The 22,083-nt window shown below is 38.8% G+C and overlaps 1 protein-coding gene across 3 annotated transcripts in view; it reads left to right on the plus strand.

Moving 5' to 3' along the window:
- The window catches only part of MYO1B (myosin IB), a 184,936-nt gene that overhangs the window by 35,660 nt on the left and 127,193 nt on the right, over positions 1–22,083 (plus strand). For all 3 annotated transcript variants that reach the window (XM_059928387.1, XM_059928389.1, XM_059928390.1), the window contains exon 3: positions 19,509–19,624. In XM_059928387.1, the coding sequence (XP_059784370.1) occupies positions 19,509–19,624 (116 nt within the window). The remainder of the gene's footprint in view (positions 1–19,508; positions 19,625–22,083) is intronic.

Genomic DNA, 22,083 nt, shown 5'->3' on the forward strand with positions numbered 1-22,083 from the left:
GGAGATGGAGGAGGATCAGGTAAGAATAGATAGAGGGAATGTTGGCCCAGTGGGGTAACACGCAGGGTCAGAGACTGTTTGCTTTGATTCCTCTCTCTTGGCCAAGTGCAGTGCAGGCTGGGCCCAGCTGCAGGACGTGCTCCAGCAGTCTCTGTGGGGTCAGTGGTGGGAAATGCTGGTTGTGACATTCCTAAGCGCCGCTCTTCTGTATTCTTTCTGTCCTTTGTCAGAGCTTCTTCTGGCCTCCCCACCCCCGTCCACAGCCAGATGGGATGGTGGCAGGATTTCATGTGAACTTGGTATGCAGGAGACCCAGCCAGATGTGATTCTGTTTTTAGGGTGACTGGTCAGGACTGTGGTTCCGTTCAGGAACAGGAAAGCTGCAATTTAAGCAAGAACAAGGCCCAGGGCAAATTTGGAAACTAAAGAACCAAGGTGTCCATTCTCTGACAGGAAGTATTTTTGGTACTAACGAGTAGATTTAGTTTGTTTTCTATCTGAATTGTCAGGTGGGGATCATCCAGATGTAGAGGTCTGAATTAGTCCAATTTTAGGATCTTAAGTTAAACTACTTGTAGATGTAAGAGTGACTGCTTTGAAATTCTAGTAAAAATTGTCTTAATTTTTAGAAGTTGGTAGTAGAATTAGGATCTCCATAAGGATGGGATCCAATACTCTTATGAAAAATATTCAAATGTAAGTACAATATATTTGGTTTAAAATATTGGAAAGTAAATGAAAATAATACTAGTTAACATTTATTTGACTAATAATAGAAAAGGAAGGTGCTTATATTGATATCCTCGGATAAGAGGTAGAGAGTAGACCAAGGGTCCCTGCTTTGCTTCTCTTATCTGCCTTAACTCAGGGACAGGCAGGAAAGAGTTCCTTGGTCGGGGCTGGAGGTGGTCTTCAGGCTCCCTGTCTTTTCCTACTTAGAATTTTATATGAAACGCTCAGAGGACAACTAGTACTGCTAAGAATAGCCCTTCTGAGCTGAAGATTCAGTAAGTTTTGTGACCCTTTAGAGCTTCTTTTAGAATAAACAGTTATATTGTGGAAACACAGGAAAAAATAATTTGGAAACTGTTTGAAACAACCAATGAGATTATAAGTAAAATATGTAAATTTTTTATGCACCCAAGTCAGCCACAAAATTATATTTAAGGGTGCTGGCTGAGCACAATAAATGGGGTAAACATAAAAAAAAATACTAGTTAACATTTATATATTTATTTGAAGTGTCAAAACCACTTTTCATTTGTATACATGAAAATTCCTACCTTTTGGGGATAACATTATTCCTGAGAATTTAATATGAATGGTGTATTAGTTTTCTCTTGCCGCAGAATAGATTGCCCCAAACTTAGTGACTTAAAATAACATACGTGTATTATCTGACTCTTTCTGTGGGACAGGCATTCAGGCATGGCTTAGCTGGGTCCTCTGTTTGGGGTCTCACCAGGCTGTCATCAAGGTGTCAGCCAGGACTGCAGTCTTGTTAGGGGCTCGGCCCTTTTCCAAGCTCACGGGGCTGTTGGCAGAGAGCAGGGCTGGAGCTCATATGTCCAGCTTAGTGTTATTCCTACCCAGATGTTCTCTAAATTTTTTTCTTTTTAAAATTTCCTTTAAACAGCCTTAAAAAAATTACACAAGTAACAAATGCTTTTGGAAAAAAAAAAATGAGATAGCATAGGGATACATAACATAAAAATGTAATTTTCTTATCTCAGCCTTAAAAAAATTACAGCCTTAAAAAAATTACACAAGTAACAAATGCTTTTGGGAAAAAAACATAACATAAAAATGTAATTTTCTTATCTCGGTACCCCAGTCCCATTTCCAGAAGTAATGGTAGTTGGGTGCGTCGTCTTCCAGATTATGTAAGTTTGATTAAAAATTAAATTTTTTTGGTTTTAGAGTTGGAAGTAGAAGGTTCTCCTTCATCTAGGTGGATGGGCCTTTACCCAGAGAACCCAGGCCCAGCAAATTTGAGTGAAACAAGAACCTTCTTTAATGCCACCTCCTCTCCCACCTTGACTAAGTAGGGGAAGGAAGACAGACTCCTGAGCTGGTGAAATGAAATGCCTAGACTTGACTGTGTATGAGGGGTTCACCAAATGCAGACTCAGCCTGCGTGGGTCATTGAAAAGGTGGACAATTAAGGAAACATGGAGAACAAATTGTGTGTGTTTTCAAGAGTGTAGCTTTGGTTTTTGGAATGGAGTCACAGCGTTAGGGGGCTAGATAGAGCTGGGGAACTACAGCAGATCATGAGGCTGTTGTGTCTAGTTTCGGAGCACAGTCTATCTCTTGGACAGTTTTGTAATACTTTTCAAAACAATCATTTTTGGTAAAAGCTTGCCAGTTTCAACCTGTCCAAGCTCCCTTAAAACCTTTGGTGATTGGAAAAATTCTTCCTCTTAGAACTTGCAAAATGGCACGAGTTTATCTGTTATCTGCCAAGCTTAGGGAGTTCATGCAGGCACTATATAGTACTTGATATATTTGAATAATATTTATAATATATTAATTTAAATGTTCTGATTGAAGCCATACTTGAAGTTCAATTCGGAGGAAATTAAGGCCCAACTTCAGGTCTGCAGAGGTGGCATCTTTTGGTGGCAGTGTGGTGGGTACTAGGAAGCAAAGACCTGAGCTCCAGTCCTGGCTCTGTTACTTACCATCTATGAGACCTGGAACAAGTACTTTAACTCCTAGGAGCCTGTTTTCTTATTGGTAAAATGATAAACAATGACAGTTAACACATATTCAGTCCTTATTGGTACAATATGCTATTCTAAGCACTTTACATGTACTTGTTTATTTAAGTTTTACTAGAGTCCTATGCACTGTAGGTTTTCAAATTATCTTCATTTTACATATGAGGAAACTGAGGCTCAGAAAGGCTAAGTAATCTGTCCAAGGTCACCCAGCGAGTAGGTGATGGAGCTGGGATTCATATCCAGGAAGTCTGGCTCTGTAGTTCATGCTCTTAATAATGGTCCTGCTAAGTTTACGCAGTTACCATGTGCATCAGTGATACCGCTAATAGGGAAGCATTCTCAGCCTACAAAGTGCTGTTCAACATAACTGAGTATGATATGGAAGAGTGTATAGGTTTTGGAGCAAGGCAGCCTCAACAACCCAGACGAATAATTGAAGTGATAATCCGTATTCCTGCCACATGTTGAGTTAGCATTCAACAGTGCAGTGAACTAGTGTGACAGGGAACAAGGGCATTCAGTTCTAAAGTCCTAGGTGCTCTCTAGTCAAAGACAAGTGATAGCAACCGTTAGGATGGTGTGTTCCTCTCTGGAAGGTGGGAGACGATCTTGGGAGGAGATGAGTTTTCATCCTGTTCACTGGATGGCAGGTGACTGATAGCTGCACAAGGTCCTTTACCTTTAAGAGCACATAGTAGAGGGACTTCCTCCCTGGTGGTCCAGTGATTAAGACTCCGCGCTTCCACTGCAGGGGACACAGGTTTGATCCGTGGTTGGGGAACTAAAAGCCTGCGTGCCGCAGGGCACAGCCAGAAAAAAAAAAAAAGCACAGAGTAGAGGAGGAAGAAGCAATTCACCACAAGAGCCTGTGGCTAATTCATGCAGCTGATTCAGCCCTCCCCTCTACACACACATCTCTTTCTGCTCTTACATCTATAGTACAGATAAGTATTAATGATAATCCTAATTTCTAAAGAGAGGCTGTTTTGTGCATCCAACTCTGTTGTGGTGTATTGAGCAAGGCATGGGCCTTTGGCAGAGAGACCAAGGTTGTATCTTGGTCACTCACAACCACTGTGACCATTGAAGTAATTGAGGGTCAGTTCTCTCATCTGTAAAATAGGTGTCATGATGCTTATCTTGTATAGTTGTTTTGGAGATTAAGGGGCATTTTAGCCCGGTGCTTGACATATAGTTGGAATGGAGTACCTGTTCTGGGCCATGACCATCTGAAAAACTTGGAAACCCAGCATGACTTTTCTTCAAGATTTCAGACCCTGAGCTTTTCTTATAATTAGAATTTTCTCTCTCTCTCCTTCCCTGACTCTCTCGTTGCTTCTCCCCTCCCTCCCGTTTTCCCTACCCCCTCCTACTTTGGTATTCATTACACAGATTTCATTTTTGTTGGATTACTACTTTCAATTAGCCGCATAATATTATTTTCAAGACTTGTAGCTGGTAGCATAGCTGTAACACAGGACCTCTCTGTACCTTAGTTAAGAGCCTCTTATTAGGTCTGGAGAATGATACGTATTTGGAAAATACTTGTTCCTTACAGAGTTTATACTTGAACGAAGATAAGGTAGTATTGTGTTATCCTGCTCTGAAATAAAGGCTGCCCGAGGTGATATTTTTAGCCGGTGTTTCGGCGTGGCATGGAACTCACATATAGTTCTTTAATTCATAGTCTGAAATGACTGGCAGCACAGGAACAAAGGATTATAATATGATGGTAGTTAAGGCATGTCTCAGACTAGACTGCCAGGGACCATGCCTGACAAGCTTGCCTGATCTAAGGCCAGTGATTTAGCACAGCATAGCTAAAAAGATGAATAGGGCTTGAATCTCTCCTCAACCTTTGAGTTGAGAAATACTGAAAAAAAATAAAATATCAACAGAAGCAGATGCCAGCAGTCATGATGTGGTGAGGCCATGATGGGCCACGTGTAGGCAGAGACTGTGAATAAGAGTCTTTGCAACAGGCTAGCTTTGGAGTAGAAAGTGAGAAGACCAGTCAGTAGCAGGCCCAGAGGAAGCAGAAACGTGAGCAGGGGATGAGCACATTGATAGTGGGACTGGAAAGGAAGTCTTCACAAACTTGTGTTGCTTTGTTCCATAATGTGGCCTCACAGCCATCCATACTCACTTTTGGGTCCCAGCTTTTCTTGTAGCTCGGTAATGGGTTCTTCAGGGGGTTCCTGGGTATGTGATTATCACAGTAAAACCTTCAGTACTTGATGTAACTTGAGGGAATCTCTGTGCCCAGCAGCTGACAGAGCCTGACAAATCATACTTCTCTATTCTTGCATCACAGACCTTGGTGTAGAGCTTTGGTGTGAAACTGCCCCTGCCACTACTTGTGAGACCTTGGGCAAGTCTTTGAAACCTTCTAATGCCTTTAGTTTCTTCCTCTGTGAAAATTAGGCTGTCATTATTGGTTATATGTATCACAAATCTGTTCTTAGATGGGGGTGTGAGGTGTATGTCTGAATTCCACTGTTTTAGATTTAAGACCCAGATAGAAACCTAAATTGGTTAATTGACGTTATGTTTATAATTTTTCACTTAGGCAGTTTTTCACAATTTTGAACTGTGTCTGAAAAACCAACCAGAGTGTATGGTAGACCAAACTGTGTCTTTAAAAAACGAGTTAAGACAAAAGCCCTCTTCAGGGGAATTTGGGAAATCTTACAGATGTCTAAATTAAAAATGCTGTGACACACAATGTCTTGATGCCTTGTGATCAAATTCCCAGGATCCGAGACCCAAGAAGAGGGTAAATTCCTCTGTGTGAAGTGAATAGCATGTTGTCATTTCTGAAGATTCCACCAGCTTGTCTTGTATAGCCGTTTTCTCAGTATCCCAGGCTTTTCCTACGAGCTTCATTAAGACCATACGTACCTCATGTGCCCCTCTGATAACTCATCCATTCCCTGTATACAAAGAGCATTTGGTAAGACTTCAGCATCATAGGACTCCTCCATTAATTTAGCTGAGATACTAACATGTATTGTAGGCTTTTGAGTCCTGATTTGGCTATTTACTGTGGCCAAAAATTCCAGTAGAGCCAAACTCACAGTAGGTAATATTTATGAGATGCTTGCTATGTGTCAGGTGGTTCGTGCTTTAACACACAATCTCATTTAATCCTCAGATTAGACAGGAGGAACCAGTATCGTCCTCCTTGTCCAGATAATGAAACTGGGATTTGGAGAGGTTCAGTAATGTGCCCAGGTTCACACAAAACTGAAAAACTTTGCCAGATAACTTGGAGCTAAGGTTTACACAATATTTCAAATACATTTGAAGCCTTGTCATACTGTATGACATAGACTGTGAGCAAAGAGCTCAAAAACACTTAAGTCAGGATGACTTGGGTTCAAGTTCAGTCAGTTTCATCATCTAACCCCCTCACCCCACACACTGACTTTTACTTCAAAACTGCTCTCAGACTGAAGCTCAGACTCCTCTCTCTGACATTTGAGGCTGTCTGAAATTTGATTCCAGTCTTACTTTCTAAGCTATTACTCACAGGAGGTCTTTGCTTGAGGCAAGCTGTTTCATCCCCTGTGTCTGAAATGTGGTTGGGTGGGCCTTTAGGCTGCTGTCCATGTTTTAATCCATGTTATAGCCTGTGTAGAATTTCCTTTTTTTTTTTTAAGGCTGAATAATATTCCCTTGTATCTGTACACCATACTCTGTTTACCCATTCATCCGTCAGTGGGCACTTGTGTTACTTCTACCTTTTGGCAGTTGTGAACAATGCTACAGTTGAACCTGGGTGTACAGATATCTGCTTTGAGTCTCTAGCAATTCATACTTTAAAAAAATACATTTTGAAGAATACAACTATCCTAGCAAAAATTTTTTAAAAAGGGCAGGGTTCAGCTATGACCTAAAAACCGGACTCTCATATGCTGCTCTTTGGTGGAATGTTACTTTATCCGAATCTTGCCCGTCCTTTTAGACCTGCCCAAATCCTGTGACTTCTCTGGAGCATTCTTGGACCTCTGCAGTTGATAGTGACCTTTCCTTCGTTTAAACCCAAAGCACTCCTTTAGGCAGTAAGAAAAGAAAGAAGACTAATGCACTCATTTAGCTAAGAATCACTTAAATCCTGTTTCCTCTGTTTTTGTGTCTACGGTGGTTAACCCTTAAATTTTATGTTTTATGATATAAAAGTCTCACCTCCTAAGCTCTATTATAGTCTCCCAGGGGCACAGGCCACAGGAGTGTCCTGTATTTTCACTGTGCCTAAATGATGTTTTGCATAAAGAAGTCTCTTGATAAATTTGTTGCTTGCTTATTAAATGGTTGTAGCCTAAATTCAGGCAAGGAAATCAATGCGGTTGTGCAGCCGCGTGAAGGGTTATTTTTACGTGAGTCCTGATCCATCCTGGATTTGAACTATTATTACTTTAGAGGTGAAAGAAACATGGCTTGGAGACTGGGACTTGGAGAACTCCAACATATTCTTGAATATTTTTTGATGACATTTTAGACTAAATAATTAGCATTAAGTAAGGTATTTAAATAAACATTACCTGTTGCATTGCCACCTTCCTGATTCATTTCTCTGAAGTTAAAGGGTGATTGTGACACAACGTCTTGCATTTCTTCAAGAGGTAGGCACAGCTTTATGTGCTGGGATAAACATTGAAAAAAAAATTCTTTTCTGTTGAGATAAAAAAATTTCCCTGTAACTAGAAGATCTTTTCTCCCCCTTTCTTTTTTGTTTATTCCTGGTGGTGTAAGGATTTCAGCATTCTGCAGATAGTCAAAAGGGAGGCTTCTGCCCAACAGAGTAGCTCTCTGTTATACAAAGGCGAAGACGCCCGTGTAAGGCGTTGTACAACACAAGTTGCTGTGTTGAGGTGTTCCTGGCCACTTTTTGCCAAAGCTTTCCAGGCCTGACAGCATGGCTTGTGTGCTCTAATGAAAAGAGAACAGATTCTTGGCTCCTTGTCCTGATTCCACTTTTGTTAGATAATGTGGTCATACCACTTAACTTCTTTGTGCTCCATTGTTATGGACATTGAAATGGAGACTTCATTTCTATCTCATGGGGATTTAGGAAGAGTTCAGTAAAAAGGTGCTTCAGAGTGTGTATTATATATCAGAACTTTAATAACCGTGGGGATGAGTTTTTAAGAAACTGCAGTGACTGTAAACAAATCGCTAAAAGTCGTTCTGAAGAAAATAAGAAGCTGGTAGATAGGCAGATGGGATACCTAGTTAGAGTCTCAACAGAGCAGGGGCTTTAAAAATATTTTGGAAGAATTTGATATTTGGAGAGAAGCCTCCAAGTTCTCATTATGGTGAAAAGAAGTCATTATAGGAATTCCTTATGTGTATTTTATGGTTTAGTTATAATTTTATTTTCAATTTCGTTGAAATATAAACTTTCAGGGTTAGGGCTTCTTAAGATCTTAATGTTGCCCTGGGAAGAACTATGATATGAAAGATGTGAAACTCTTGTGACTTTTTTGTTGTGCACTAACGTTTCGTTTACCTGGCATTGTGGAGGAATGAGTGTACAGTACTGCATAATGGAGATGCACAAAATATTAAAACTGTGCTTCACTATTTAACTTGAAAAAAGTGTTTTTGGTTAGATATCTTTCCAAAATGTATTGCATATGTCTTTGTCGTCGGAAACAGAATACTGTCTCTCTCATTTTGTCCCTTGATTGTTAGGCTGTGTTCTGACTCAGTGCTGTAATGAGGCACTCAGGGCCCACTGAACTGAGCTGTTGGCTCTTATTCTAAACAACTCTTCATTTTTATACTTTTAGAATTATTTTGATCACTTCTTACTCCTTTCTTTGCTTCTCTGTCTCTCTTTTTTATCCTTTTTCTGTCTCTTTTTCCATTAGTGGCCATTGTTTCTTTGCTTAGGGTGGGAGCTTTTAACCTGGTATTTCAACTGTATGCAAACTTTTATGTGCATATTATACGTGTGTTTTTTGGGGGGAGAAGGTTCATAGCTTTCATTGGCCTCTCAAAGCCATCAACAACTAGAAAAAGATTAAGAAGTGCTCTGTGGCAGTATTTTTTAAACTGCAAGCTTCAGCCATTAAGTGATGAAAACCATTTAGTGGGTTAGGACCAGTTTTAAAACATTTTGTAATGAATAGAATTGAACAAAGGATATCAGTCCATTGCACATGATATTTATGATTTTGTGAAACTTATTTCATACATATGTATACACATATGTGTATGTAAATATACACTCAAACACACATACTTGGTTGTGATGAAAATTTTATTTTTTACAGTGAGTCATAGTCAAACATTTGAAACATACTGCCATGAGAAGGCCCCAATTTACAGTTGTTTCCGCTGTTTCTCTGTAGTGTGCTGAGATGCCATATGCCAAGTTTATTATAAATGTGGCTGAAATGAAAGGGTAGCTAGAAGAATTTTCTTTTGTTTTTGAAATGTTCACAGAATTAATTACATAGGACAACTTAAAGGGGAAGGTAAAATAGAAGATAGGCCAACAGTGACACTAGCGTGGTTGCTGCATTTGAAAGTAAAACCTGGTCCTGTGAGCCCTGAGGGTGAAGGCCACAAGCAGTGGTTTTTAACTCTGGTTACACGTTTCTTTTTCTGGGGAGACTGTACGAGACGCAGATGCCTGACCCTTCTCCCGACCATTGAAATAGAATCTCTGAGGATGGGGCTCTGGAAGAACTTTCTTATAGAATGAAATGCGTGGTCCTTGGGTTATGTATCTGTCAGGGACCTTTCCTCTGGCTTCTGGATTGTGGTCTGGAGAGTGGCGGTTGCTGGATGACCATCCTCCAAAAAAAAACTTCAGTTTTCACTGTAATCACAGTAGGAGCACTCGAGTATTATTTGGTTATTCACAAGGCATCTGTTCTGGAATTCTAGAGATATCTGAAATATGAAGACAGGGATTGTTTTGACTTAGGAGTGTTTGTACATTCTTGGTTTAATGTCTGCCCTTGAGAAGTGAAAGATAAACTTGTTAATTGAATATGCCATTTGTAGAAAGGTAGAGCCTTTCCTTTCCCTCTTCCCTTTTCCTTTTCTTCTTGTCCCCTCCCCTTCCCTTCCCTTCCCTTCCCTTTCGCCTCCTAGATGTCAGAGGCTGGTTCCGCAGGGTGGTGAGAGTGGAGGCGGCCTTCTGTTGTCAGGGTGGTGTGCACGCTTCAGGACTTGCGGTGCTGTGGGCCCGGAGCATGGAGGTAGTGAACTAGGATGGCCGGGATGGCTAGGAGGTTGTTTCCACTGAGTAAATAAGTACATTGATTGAGCACATCCATCCATCCATCCATCGAGGGTCATGAGAGCCAGACTTGTCTCTGTTGGAGAAGGTAGATAGAACCTAATTGGTAAGTAGTCTTTGCCATTATGAGAAAGGAGGCCTTTTTGGTGTGATCAGCCTATTAGAAGAGCAGGCTCCGGATTCCAGTAGGAGTTGCTCTGTGAGCCATTTGGGACATAGGGACCAGGTAGAATGTGAGCGCAGCCCAGAAGTGGTCTGGCGGGAATGAGCTAAGCTGCTGGAGGCCTTCTGTGGGCTCTCTCACTGGCACCATCCGAGTCCGCAGTAGCTCGTTGGAGCTGGACCCAGTACATACCTCCCTATTATTTCCAGTTGAGTAAGTGAGTGGAATTCTAGGGGGCAAGAGGCGGATCCTCTTTGCTGCTCCCTTTTGTAAAGGTTTACAATGCTTTTCTTTCTTTTGTTTTTTGGGTATTTTTCTCCTTGGCATATTCAGAATAAAAAGGACACATAATGCCCAGCTCTTTTATGCACATACTTAAGTTTAAGAAACTGTGTCTTACCTCCAACTTCTTTATTCCAGTGGTTACTTAATGATTTAGTTTAGGATCCTTTTTAGAGCATGATGCAATAAGAAAATACTGACTTTAAATTGTATACAGTTTCTTGTTAAAAAAATAATGAAGTACGGTCAGCCCTTGGTCTATGGGTTCCTCATCCACAGGTTCAACCAACCACAAATCAAAAATATTCATGGGAAATATTCCAGAGAGTTCCAAAAAGCAAAACTTGAATTTGCCATGAGCCAACAATTATTTACATAGCATTTACATTGTATAAGGTATTATAAGTAGTCTAGAGATGATTTAAAGTACACGGGAGGGCAGATGTGTGTAGATTACATGCAAATACTATGCTGTTTTATAGAAGGCATCCTTGTTTGAGCATCCTTGGATTTTGGTCAGTCTCTGCAGGTGGTCTTGGAACCAATCCCCCAGGGATACTGAGGGACAAATGTATGTCATTGATAAGTCCAAATGTTAATTGATGTAAAAATGAACTGTCTGGTCACTATTTTTCTGCTCCCTGGAAAGGAGGTTTAATTTGTTATTGCAGTTACTTGAATGTAGAGTGGACAGCTGCCTAAAACTGGAATAGGATTGTAAACTCCACCCAGCCTATCAGCTGCTTCCAGGAGTATCTTTTGTGTCTCAGAGAAAGGAGGCTTGTGACTATGAACATTTGAGTTATTCTGTTGGCAGATGTGGGACTATTTAAATCTTTGACTAATGCACATAGAACCTTCAAGGAAGAAACCCATAAACAGCAAGGGCATGTATCACAGTACAGGACAAACCTACTAGGAGTTCAAGATTAGAGGATGCATATCTGAAACATATAAAGTGGAATGGAGAGGGAGAGCACAGTTTCCTTTACTGTTTGCTTATTCAGATTGATAAACCTTGTCCTGCTTGGCCCTTTTTCTTACGTGTTGAGCCGTGTTGGTGTATCGGTAAGGTAATTGTCTCTGTGTAACCCCCAACCCCAGTTAATTGCATAAAGTAGCGACCATCTATTTGCACACAATTCTCTGGGATAGCAATATAGGCTGAGTTCAGCTTGGTATGACTTCTGCTGGTCTCACCTGGGATCGTGAATGTGGCTTTAGGCATTCGGTGGCCTAACAGAGGCTGGATGGTTTAGAATGGCCTCACTCATGTGTCTGATGGTTGTCAGGCTGTGTAGTTCAGGCCCTTGTCTTTCTGTGTGACCTCTCCAACAGGCTAGCTCAAGTTCATTTGCATCATGGCTTCTAGCGTCAGTCATAAGGGCGGGGGAGGGGCAACATCCTAATACACAAATGCTCAAGCCCCTGCTTGTATCTCATCTTATAATGTCCCTTTGGTCAAATCAGTCACATAGACAAGTCCAGATTGAAGGGGTGGAGGATAAACTCTGTCTCTTGATAGAAGGAGTGGCAGAGTCAAATTTCAGAGGTTTTGCATATAGGGGTGGTAGGAATTGTTCCAGCCATCTTTGCAAACTGTCTACCACAGTCGGACAAGGAACCCGAGGGTGGAAGGATATAGTTTAAGGGTTTGTTCGGTGGTTACACGTGGCATATAGGTTTAATAAAATATTAGGCAGTGTATGGCAGTGTACTCGGTATTATATTTCAACAGAAGAATAGTTGTGTGAAAGTGGTTTGTACCATCCATGTTCTTAGTGATGAATGGATCCTGTGCATATTAGTCATTCAGTTAAATATTTATGGGACATTATTCATGGGCCAGCCCTGTTCTAGGTGATAAGAAAACAGCTGGGGGGACAGTTACAGAAAGATAGAGAAGATGAAAAGGCAGAGGGCTATGTACCAGATGAAGGAACAAGAAAAAACCCCAGAAAAACAACTAAATGAAGTGGAGATAGGCAACCTTCCAGAAAAAGAATTCAGAATAATGATAGTGAAGATGATCCAGGACCTTGGAATAAGAATGGAGGCAAAGATTGAGAAGATGCAAGAAATGATTAACAAAGACCTAGAAGAATTAAAGAACAAACAAACAGAGATGACCAATACAATAACTGAAATGAAAACTACACTAGAAGGAATCAATAGCAGAATAACTGAGGCAGAAGAACGGATAAGTGACCTGGAAGACAGAATGATGGAATTCACTGCTGCGGAACAGACTAAAGAAAAAAGAATGAAAAGAAATGAAGACAGCCTAAGAGACCTCTGGGACAACATTAAACGCAACAACATTCGCATTATAGGGGTCCCAGAAGGAGAAGAGAGAGAGAAAGGACCAGAGAAAATATTTGAAGAGATTATAGTCGAAAACTTCCCTAACATGGGAAAGGAAATAGCCACCCAAGTCCAGGAAGCGCAGAGAGTCCCATACAGGATAAACCCAAGGAGAAACACGCCGAGACACATAGTAATCAAAGTGGCAAAAATTAAAGACAAAGAAAAATTATTGAAAGCAGCAAGGGAAAAACGACAAATAACATACAAGGGAACTCCCATAAGGTTAACAGCTGATTTCTCAGCAGAAACTCTGCAAGCCAGAAGGGAGTGGCATGATATACTTAAAGTGATGAAAGGGAAGAACCTACAACCAAGATTACTCTACCCGGCAAGGATCTCATTTAGATTTGATGGAGAAATCAAAAGCTTTACAGACAAGCAAAAGCTAAGAGAATTCAGCACCACCAAACCAGCTCTACAACAAATGCTAAAGGAACTTCTCTAAGTGGGAAACACAAGAGAAGAAAAGGACCTACAAAAACAAACCCAAAACAATTAAGAAAATGGTCATAGGAACATACATATCGATAATTACCTTAAACGTGAATGGATTAAATGCCCCAACCAAAAGACATAGACTGGCTGAATGGATACAAAAACAAGACCCATATATATGCTGTCTACAAGAGACCCACTTTAGACCTAGGGACACATACAGACTGAAAGTGATGGGATGGAAAAAGATATTCCATGCAAATGGAAATCAAAAGAAAGCTGGAGTAGCTATACTCATATCAGATAAAATAGACTTTAAATTAAAAAATGTTACAAGAGACAAGGAAGGACACTACATAATGATCCAGGGATCAATCCAAGAAGAAGATATAACAATTATAAATATATATGCACCCAACATAGGAGCACCTCAATACATAAGGCAACTGCTAACAGCTATAAAAGAGGAAATCGACAGTAACACAATAATAGTGGGGGACTTTAACACCTCACTTACACCAATGGACAGATCATCCAAAATGAAAATAAATAAGGAAACAGAAGCTTTAAATGACACAATAGACCAGATAGATTTAATTGATATATATCGGACATTCCATCCAAAAACAGCAGATTACACATTCTTCTCAAGTGCGCACGGAACATTCTCCAAGATAGATCACATCTTGGGTCACAAATCAAGCCTCAGTAAATTTAAGAAAATTGAAATCATATCAAGCATCTTTTCTGACCACAACGCTATGAGATTAGAAATGAATTACAGGGAAAAAAACGTAAAAAGGACAAACACATGGAGGCTAAACAATACGTTACTAAATAACCAAGAGATCACTGAAGAAATCAAAGAGGAAATCAAAAAATACCTAGAGACAAATGACAATGAAAACACGACGACCCAAAACCTATGGGATGCAGCAAAAGCAGTTCTAAGAGGGAAGTTTATAGCTATACAAGCCTACCTAAAGAAACAAGAAAAAGCTCAAGTAAACAATCTAACCTTACACTTAAAGAAACTAGAGAAAGAAGAACAAACAAAACCCAAAGTTAGCAGAAGGAAAGAAATCATAAAGATCAGAGCAGAAATAAATGAAATAGAAACAAAGAAAACAATAGCAAAGATCAATAAAACTAAAAGTTGGTTCTTTGAGAAGATAAACAAAATTGATAAGCCATTAGCCAGACTCATCAAGAAAAAGAGGGAGAGGACTCAAATCAATAAAATCAGAAATGAAAAAGGAGAAGTTACAACAGACACTGCAGAAATACAAAGCATCCTAAGAGACTACTACAAGCAACTTTATGCCAATAAAATGGACAACCTGGAAGAAATGGACAAATTCTTAGAGAGGTATAACCTTCCAAGACTGAACCAGGAAGAAATAGAAAATATGAACAGACCAATCACAAGTAATGAAATTGAAACTGTGATTAAAAATCTTCCAACAAACAAAAGTCCAGGACCAGATGGCTTCACAGGTGAATTCTGTCAAACATTTAGAGAAGAGCTAACACCCATCCTTCTCAAACTCTTCCAAAAAATTGCAGAGGAAGGAACACTCCCAAACTCATTCTATGAGGCCACCATCACCCTGATACCAAAACCAGACAAAGACACTACAAAAAAAGAAAATTACAGACCAATATCACTGATGAATATAGATGCAAAAATCCTCAACAAAATACTAGCAAACAGAATCCAACAACATATTAAAAGGATCATACACCACGATCAAGTGGGATTTATCCCAGAGATGCAAGAATTCTTCAATATATGCAAATCAATCAATGTGATACACCATATTAACAAATTGAAGAATAAAAACCATATGATCATCTCAATAGATGCAGAAAAAGCTTTTGACAAAATTCAACACCCATTTCTGATAAAAACTCTCCAGAAAGTGGGCATAGAGGGAACCTACCTCAACATAATAAAGGCCATATATGACAAACCCACAGCAAACATCATTCTCAATGGTGAAAAACTGAAAGCATTTCCTCTAAGATCAGGAACGAGACAAGGATGTCCACTCTCACCACTATTATTCAACATAGTTTTGGAAGTCCTAGCCACGGCAATCAGAGAAGAAAAAGAAATAAAAGGAATACAAATTGGAAAAGAAGAAGTAAAACTGTCACTGTTTGCGGATGACATGATACTATACATAGAGAATCCTAAAACTGCCACCAGAAAACTGCTAGAGCTAATTAATGAATATGGTAAAGTTGCAGGATACAAAATCAATGCACAGAAATCTCTTGCATTCCTATACACTAATGATGAAAAATCTGAAAGAGAAATTATGGAAACACTCCCATTTACCATTGCAACAAAAAGAATAAAATACCTAGGAATAAACCTACCTAGGGAGACAAAAGACCTGTATGCAGAAAACTATAAGACACTGATGAAAGAAATTAAAGATGATACCAACAGATGGAGAGATATACCATGTTCTTGGATTGGAAGAATCAACATTGTGAAAATGAGTATACTACCCAAAGCAATCTACAGATTCAATGCAATCCCTATCAAATTACCAATGGCATTTTTTACGGAGCTAGAACAAATCATCTTAAAATTTGTATGGAGACACAAAAGACCCCGAATAGGCAAAGCAGTCTTGAGGCAAAAAAATGGAGCTGGAGGAATCAGACTCCCTGACTTCAGACTATACTACAAAGCTACAGTAATCAAGACAATATGGTACTGGCACAAAAACAGAAACATAGATCAATGGAACAAGATAGAAAGCCCAGAGATTAACCCACGCACCTATGGTCAACTAATCTATGACAAAGGAGGCAAAGATATACAATGGAGAAAAGACAGTCTCTTCAATAAGTGGTGCTGGGAAAACTGGACAGCTACATGTAAAAGAATGAAATTAGAATACTCCCTAACACCATACACAAAAATAAACTCAAAATGGATTAGAGACCTAAATATAAGACTGGACACTATAAAACTCTTAGAGGAAAACATAGGAAGAACACTCTTTGACATAAATCACAGCAAGATCTTTTTTGATCCACCTCCTAGAGTAATGGAAATAAAAACAAAAATAAACAAGTGGGACTTAATGAAACTTCAAAGCTTTTGCACAGCAAAGGAAACCATAAACAAGACGAAAAGACAACCCTCAGAATGGGAGAAAATATTTGCAAATGAATCAACGGACAAAGGATTAATCTCCAAAATATATAAACAGCTCATTCAGCTCAATATCAAAGAAACAAACACCCCAATCCAAAAATGGGCAGAAGACCTAAATAGACATTTCTCCAAAGAAGACATACAGATGGCCACGAAGCACATGAAAAGATGCTCAACATCACTAATTATTAGAGAAATGCAAATCAAAACTACAATGAGGTATCACCTCACTCCTGTTAGAATGGGCATCATCAGAAAATCTACAAACAACAAATGCTGGAGAGGGTGTGGTGAAAAGGGAACCCTCTTGCACTGTTGGTGGGAATGTAAATTGATACAGCCACTATGGAGAACAATATGGAGGTTCCTTAAAAAACTAAAAATAGAATTACCATATGACCCAGCAATCCCACTACTGGGCATATACCCAGAGAAAACCGTAATTCAAAAAGACACATGCACCCGAATGTTCATTGCAGCACTATTTACAATAGCCAGGTCATGGAAGCAACCTAAATGCCCATCAACAGACGAATGGATAAAGAAGTTGTGGTACATATATACAATGGAATATTACTCAGCCATAAAAAGGAACGAAATTGAATCATTTGTTGAGACGTGGATGGATCTAGAGACTGTCATACAGAGTGAAGTAAGTCAGAAAGAGAAAAACAAATATCGTATATTAATGCATGTATGCGGAACCTAGAAAAATGGTACAGATGAGCCAGTTTGCAGGGCAGAAGTTGAGACACAGATGTAGAGAATGGACATATGGACACCAAGGGGGGAAAACTGCGGTGGGGTGGGGATGGTGGTGTGCTGAATTGGGCGATTGGGATTGACATGTATACACTGATGTGTATAAAACTGATGCCTAATAAGAACCTGCAGTATAAAAAAACAAACAAAACAACTAATACTAAACTTTCATTGGGTTATTTGTATGGAAACATGTTAATATAAATGTTTCAGACATTACATGAAATTTCTAAAAATCTTATATTTGTATTTGTATGGAAATATGTATGGAAATATGTTAATATAAATGTTTCAGACATTACATGAAATTTCTAAAAATCTTATATTTGTATTTGTATGGAAATATGTATGGAAATATGTTAATATAAATGTTTCAGACATTACATGAAATTTCTAAAAATCAAAAAAAAAAAAAAAAAAAAAAAAAAAAGAAAACAGCTGGGGGGAAAAGCACACACAATTCAGTATGTATAAAAGTCACGAGTAACAAAGAGAAATTTAAAGCTTAGCAGTGTGGCTTTTGATTTTGGGTTTGTGGCAGCTGAGTTTGTTCTCCATGCAAGAATGCCACACAGGCAGATTTTTATCAAGAATTTAGCTGCCGTGAAATTTGGTTTTAAAGAGCAACTTGGTAACTGGTTTCTCTGCTAACAGCAAATATGTATTTTAATTATTGTATTCAAGAAACTACCTTAAAAAGGGAGATTCATGTACTTTTCTACTAAAGAAGGCTGATCTTTCAATCAACGGATATTAAAGGAATAAATCAATTATTGTATTCTCATATCTACCAATCTAAGTAATTCTAGTCTATTAGTTATAAGCTGTTCAGACAGTTATTCAGTCTCTAGCATCTCCCATCTACTTGCCCAGGTGGGTTGGACTGTGAAGAAACCTTTTTGGAAGGTTTCTTACCTAAATGGAATGAGTTAAGACACTTGGACTCGTTGCTTGTCAGGCCAGATTAGTCGGGTCCTTAGTGCTAGGGTGTCAGAAATAGACACCCTGATTGCATGGGAGCTGAGAGTTTTTCTTTACAGCAGCAGTCTTATGTACTCTTGCTAAGATTGTATTCTTATAGGATGAAAATACGTATAAAAATGACCTGTTCAGTTTTCCAGGTTGGGGGAAAAAAGTCTTATAATTAAAAAAGTTTTATAATTAAAATAATTGTGACCCATGTTTTGAAAAAAAAATCAGAACATTTCTACTGTTCTGTTTTCTATTCTGTTTGATCTGACAATCTCCTTGAATCCAGTGGTGACAATACTGGAAAAACTTGTTGCTCTAAAAATGTCACCTTTTGTTACATGACCCTGGAAAGGTGGGGAAGTTGGAAGTGACTTTTTTCTTTCTCCTTTCCTTTCTTTTTTTTCACCTTTTTATTAAGAAAACTTTTTATCACTGACATATGTTTGTTAGCACCCCCCTTCCCCCCCACCAGCCATCTTTATAATGTTGAAACTGAAAGGAAAAATGGAGCTAAGATGAGTTACAGTTAAGTGACTTTTGCTTGTGGCATTGCGCTAGTCTTTGTACAAAATGACCTAAACCAACACTGCTCTTGCTGCCAGGAATTTAAGATCGAAATGGAAAGGAAGATAACTAGTGTTCTGGTTTGCAGTGTGAGAGTGTTACTGTCTGTTAAAATAGGAACATTGATCCCTCTGAGAGTACATTTAAATTCTACCTTAAATTTAAATTCAACATGAAATGTACTATCTTTCAGCAAGTACATTTAAATTCTGATATTAAAGTCCACTAGCTATAACATGAAATGATTTTGTTTGAATAACCAAGCAATAACTGTGATATTGAATATCTAATATTGAATTGTATGTGGTCAGAGCCCATTGTAGAGATGGACAGGCTGTGTGTGTAAGGACAGTGCCAAAGTCAAGGCCCCATTGGATAGGTATGAGTATGGGTAGGGAGGAGGGGAAGCCTGGGTTACTGTAGACTGAAATAAAAGGATAAAGATGAGAGAGGGAAACACCAGTTCTAGCCGGAATCGGGGAAAGCATAGCTCTTGCTCACAATTAGCCGTGGTTGGTGACAAAATTTTTGGCAAGTATGACAGGGCTTTGGAGGAGTCTTATCCAGGGTCATGAATTAATCTAGAGGTTTATTTTGAAAGGTATTTTCAATGTATAAATCTGTGCTCTCCATTTATCAGCAAAATGAATAAACATTATTGACCATCTATCTTTAGAAATGTTCTTGAAAAGTATAAAATGAATGGTCAGGCAGTAGAACTAGTGTTTTTAAAAGGATGAAACCATGCAACATTAAGACTTAAGATGTTAAGATGGGTATATTTTATTCTTTCTTTTGCAGACATACATTGGAAGTGTGGTTATATCTGTTAACCCATACCGGTCATTGCCCATTTATTCACCAGAGAAAGTGGAAGATTACAGGAACAGAAATTTTTATGAACTGAGCCCGCACATGTAAGTATGGTATTAAAGCATTAAGTTTCTCTTTCACTCCAGAGCTGTCTAGTTGACAGATGTGTCCAGCTGTTTCCTTTGAGTCTCAGGAAAATGTTTTAGTCATTTTTAAAAATTAGATGAAGGAATGTGGAAGTGAATTGTTATGCCTTATTTTAACCAAAAAAAAAAAAAAAAAGGCAGAATATTTCATTTGACCTCAGGCTCTTTAAGTTCTGAAATATTTGGGTTCAGTATGTAAAGTATCTTCTGTTAAAAATTCTGTGTAAGTAGCAGCTGCTGCTAATTATTTTTTCAAATAAAACAGGAATGTGCATTGTTTGTTATTATAAAGAGCCCAAGCAGCATTTTCATGCTCTTGTTGGGTCAAGAAAGATCCCAAGTGTTGGGTTGTGTAATAGTTTTTGAGGAAAAGGAATAAGTAATCCTTTCAGTTTATAATCTTCATGGACATTGTTCACCAGATGTGTACATTAAGCCAATGATTTCACCCTCCCTGCAGTTAGTCACTTGTTTGATTTTTCTGAGGTCACTTGTTATTGTAAATAATTCCTGTAAATAATAATCTACAATAATTACACAGTGCTGAGGTTGAGAAAACCTGAACTAAAGTGAAAGAATCTGCAGAGTTTTAGTTGTGTCCTAGCAGAAAAGAGTTTTCTCTGTATGATTGAAGATGGGCTCTATTATTTTTGCTAGAAAATAAATCTAATAATTAAAGAATATACATACCACTGTCCAGATGTTTATTTTAGTTTCTTTTGATAGTGGAGCATACAGTGACATTTTTGGACTGTTTGGAACTAAAGATTTAAATAGTTTGTAAAAATGGTTATTAAAAACTAAACACTGTATTTTACCAATCAAGTGGATTCTGATTATTCAGTTTCCTCCTAGAAGTAGGTTTTGCAAGTGAACTTGTTTCATTTTGCCTTAACAAAAATAAAATCTATTGGGATTGACATATATACACTAATATGTATAAAATGGATAACTAATAAGAACCTGCTGTATAAAACAATAAATAAAACTCTAAAATTCAAAAAAAATCTGAAATTTGTTTGATAAAGTTATTCCTATAGTTAAAGTCCCTGCAATGAAATACCTTATTTGATGCCTTAATATTTATTTTAAATTCTAGGCCTTGAAGCCATGCCTGTCAAATGCTTAGATCAGCTATGTCAGAATCCCCCAGGAGCTTAGGAAAAACGCAGTTTCCTAGGCCTTACCTCTAACAAGCCAGTAATCTACATTTTTCACAAGCTTTCCAGGTGATTCATATGTATGTGCAAGTTTGAGAACATATTGTCTCAGAGATATATTGACAAATGTTTTCCCTTCCTTAACTGCTTACCGCAAATTATGATCTTTTACAGTAATAGCATTAATGATAATAGTAACAGTAATGGCTTGTATTTATTGAATACTTACTATGTGCAGGTACGTCTCTAAATACTTTCCATGTGTTATAGCTCAGGTCATTCTTAAAATAATCCTGTGAGGTAGGTACTATTACAAATGGGGAAATTGTCTCAGAGAAATAAGTCATTTATCAAAGCTCGTGGGTCGGGAGCAGGGTTGTGAAAACAGTCATCTGCTGTGCCTCTCAGCTGGAAATGGGTTCCACCGTTTTCTTCTTACGGCCTCTTACTGTGCAGTTTTATTCTGCTACCCTTGGGTTGCCTGTGTTCCTGCATCCTGGACCCTCCAGGATAACTTAGCTGTGCCTCAGTTTGCTTCCAGAGACCGCATGCCATTCTTCCATTTGCAGCTTAAATCTCCACTTTGGGGTTGTTTAGATATATAATAGATGTCCATTCTAGAACATAGAAATTCATGCTGTGGAATATCCACTTTTATCCCTGTTCCTGAAAGATTCCTATAAGAGGCTGCATAGCACTGCTACCCAAGTTCACCCCTTACCCCCCAAGGGAAAAAAACCACACCAGCAATAAAATAAATTCCCAGTGTGCTTAAGATAAAGACAGAATCTTTTTACCATGATCTATAAAACCTTGTGCATGGGATGGAAGGTGCAATCTCACCTAATAAATCTGAATTCCCTAGATTCATATCACAGCTCCCTCCCCACCTCACTTTGTTCTTTCAGTCCTCAGCACACTCCTTCCCACCACGTCATCTTTGCACATTCTGTGCCTTCTGCCTGGAATGCTTTTCCCTCCCTTTTCCCCAAGGCAACTCCTGTTCTTCCTTTAGATCTTAGATTGCATTAGACCTCAAGGAAGAAATGTCCATCCCTCGCCCCCTCCTTGCCAAGGTCAGATCTATTGCTCTTGTCACAGTTACAGTTAAACATCTCTTTATGGGATTATTTGATTCATGTCAGCTTCACCTGCAATGCCAGCTTTTGCTCACCATAATATTCTTAGCACCTGAAAGTAAGGGTTCAAAATATATTGAACAGGACTTGGTTTGAGTCCCAGCTTTTCCATTTACAA

This window comes from Balaenoptera ricei, chromosome 7, assembly GCF_028023285.1.
Source record: "Balaenoptera ricei isolate mBalRic1 chromosome 7, mBalRic1.hap2, whole genome shotgun sequence".
Taxonomy (NCBI): domain Eukaryota; kingdom Metazoa; phylum Chordata; class Mammalia; order Artiodactyla; family Balaenopteridae; genus Balaenoptera; species Balaenoptera ricei.